Source organism: Panthera pardus, unplaced genomic scaffold (assembly GCF_024362965.1).
Source record: "Panthera pardus isolate Hobbes unplaced genomic scaffold, ASM2436296v1 HiC_scaffold_4, whole genome shotgun sequence".
In the NCBI taxonomy this organism is placed as follows: domain Eukaryota; kingdom Metazoa; phylum Chordata; class Mammalia; order Carnivora; family Felidae; genus Panthera; species Panthera pardus.
In genome coordinates this window covers 18910505-18912780 of record NW_026526969.1, presented here as the reverse complement: position 1 = coordinate 18912780, position 2276 = coordinate 18910505, and the positions used below count along the sequence as shown (strand labels likewise).

The 2276-nt window shown below is 62.3% G+C and overlaps 1 protein-coding gene across 1 annotated transcript; it reads left to right on the top strand.

Moving 5' to 3' along the window:
• The first annotated feature begins 365 nt into the window (after positions 1-365).
• On the top strand, positions 366-2039 carry ZG16B (zymogen granule protein 16B). The gene is made up of 4 exons (XM_019468262.2): positions 366-423; positions 504-583; positions 802-907; positions 1559-2039. The coding sequence occupies exons 2-4, from the start codon at positions 532-534 to the stop codon at positions 1905-1907; spliced, it is 507 nt and encodes a 168-aa protein (XP_019323807.2). The 5' UTR covers positions 366-423; positions 504-531; the 3' UTR covers positions 1908-2039.
• Positions 2040-2276: the final 237 nt, after the last annotated feature.

The window sequence follows — 2276 nt, the reverse complement described above, 5'->3', positions numbered from 1 at the left end:
GGGCCCCAGGGAGCTTCTGTGGGCTTCCAGATGGCAGCTCCCCCATGGGATGGACACCTTTCTGGCCCAGCTGGGGAGGGCTCTCAGCAAAGCGCCCCACGTCTGAAGTGCAGCTCTAGTCTACGTGCTGGGGAGAGAGACCCAGAAGCGACAGACAAAACCTGTCACTGCCCCGTCTTGTTTGTGTAGGCCGCGGGGCCGAGACAATAAACACAGCGTGTCCGGAAGGCTCCTGCAGAATGGCTCTGGGATTCCCCCAGGAAGAGCCCCCACCGCCCAGCTCCTTCTTCCCCCCTGGTGGCCCTTGTTCCTTCCTTCTGGACGGGGGCCCACAGGGACGGGGAGGGTATATAGGGCCAGGCGGAGTGTCCAGGAGCAAGACTCCGCAGGACCGGGACTGGGCCACAGGACTCTCCCCGCCAGGTAAGGCTGTGTTTGCGCCCCACGACGGGGCCTGGCCGGGCCGGACGGGGCCCCTCTCCGAGTCCTTCTCTTCTCTCCAGGAGCCTTGGGACTCGCCTTCCAGAAGCCATGCTGCTGAGGCTGACACTCGCCCTCCTGTGGAGCACCTGCTGGGCAACGCGTAAGTCTGGCGGGTGTGCGCCCTCTGGTCCCAGCGGCCACCCTCGCCCGCGCGCTCCGGGAGGCCCCGGGTCTGGGCCCGGCCCTGACCGCAGACTGACTCTAGTGTCAGGACCCTGCCGTGTCCCTGCACGGCGGCACCCGGGCCGGGGCAGGGATAAGCCACATATTAGCGTCTGGGTTTTTCCTCTCCCTGAGCCCGTCCCTTCATCCATCTAGAGTTGTACGGGAGGGGAGGAGGCCAATACTTCAGCACATCCAGAGACCATGAATATGAAATCACCGGAATCCGGGTGGCCGTAGGTCCCTTGGGCATACTGAAGAGGTGAGTAGGAGCAGGGCCACGGAGCCCTATCGCCACGGCCTCGGGACCCTGGGGAGAGGGCTTAGCACCTCTTCCCCTTGTGCCTTCGCTGGGTCTGCACGTACACTCCTGGGGAGGGCGGCCAGCACCGTAGGGGACAGAGTGTGGGCAGGGCAGGGCAGGGCAGGGCAGGGGGGAGGAGGCGTGGGGGGTCAGGGACTCACTCTCCCAGGGGAGTGAGGGAGTCACCTGCTTCTCTGACCTGTGACCTGGTCTGCTCAGTATCTGGGGCTCAGAAGGTGCAAGCTGGGCCCGGGGACAGCTCCCCACTGTGAGCAGTGACAGCAGGGGGCACTGCCCGAGTGGCACTGTGTTCCAAGCTCCCCTTACCAACGGTCTCAGGGACTTCCCCCCCCCCACCCCCCGAACCACTCCCACTTTGCAGGTGAGGACACAGGCCCAGAGAGGCCGGGTGATGAGCCCAAGATCACAGAGCCCGAAAGCATCAGGGCAGGGGTCTGAGACCGGGACCTCTGTGTCAGGAGCCCAAATCCACGTGCGTGGGGGCACGCACCTGTAGGGACAGGGCTGCTGTCCTTGGCAGGCGATAGAGCACCTGGGGAGTGCTGATTCAGCCTAGGTCTGGCCCTCCAACGCTTCCCTGTCTCCCAGCATCCAGGTGCGATATGGACCCTCCTGGACCACCGTGTCTGGTTGTCCGTCATCCGGAACTCCACAGGAATTCATCCTCTATCCGGGAGAGCGCATCGTAGGGATAACTGGCACCTACAAAATATATTTCCGGTCCCTGAACCTATACACAGATATAGGGCGCTATGCCACATTCGGGAAGGACGATGGCAACTACTTTTTCGTCTACCCCGACCAGTTCGAGAAAGTGCTCACAGGAATCTGTGGCCAGTGCAAGCTTTTAGGCATCACGGGCCTCTGCTTTGTGTGGGATTATCCTCTAGAGTTCTGGGACACGATCCGGCAAAACAGTACCTTACCAGAGGAATGAGTGTTCCTGGGTCCCAAGGGTGGGGCTTGGGTCAACCTGGGTCAATGTGGCTCGTGCTGGGCTGACGGCACTGAGGTAGCTGAGTCTGGACCCCAAATTTCAATCCACGAATAAATAAAGCTTCTGCAAGAATGGTGCCTCCAGGTGTGGTCCTTGGGTCCCGGGGTGTGACCAAAGCTTTCCGAGCTGGTGGGGGGATGAGGCCTCCGGGCCGGGGGTGCGAGGTGAGGACAGAGGTGGTTCTGACATCCCAGGCCCTGGTGATTCTGCCGAGAACGAAGGCCCTACCTGTGCAGCCCTTGGACTTCAAAGATCCTCAGTCTCGGAGGAGTCTGGGCTCCAAGGACGCCCCCCACCCCGTCCCTACCC

Excerpts from the sequence above, each read along its gene's own strand:
- ZG16B (XM_019468262.2), top strand. The coding sequence starts at position 532 with ATGCTGCTGAGGCTGACACTCGCCCTCCTGTGGAGCACCTGCTGGGCA. Across the intron at positions 584-801 it reads GAGCACCTGCTGGGCAACGC|AGTTGTACGGGAGGGGAGGA; the intron begins GTAAGTCTGGCG and ends TCATCCATCTAG. Across the intron at positions 908-1,558 it reads CCCTTGGGCATACTGAAGAG|CATCCAGGTGCGATATGGAC; the intron begins GTGAGTAGGAGC and ends CCTGTCTCCCAG.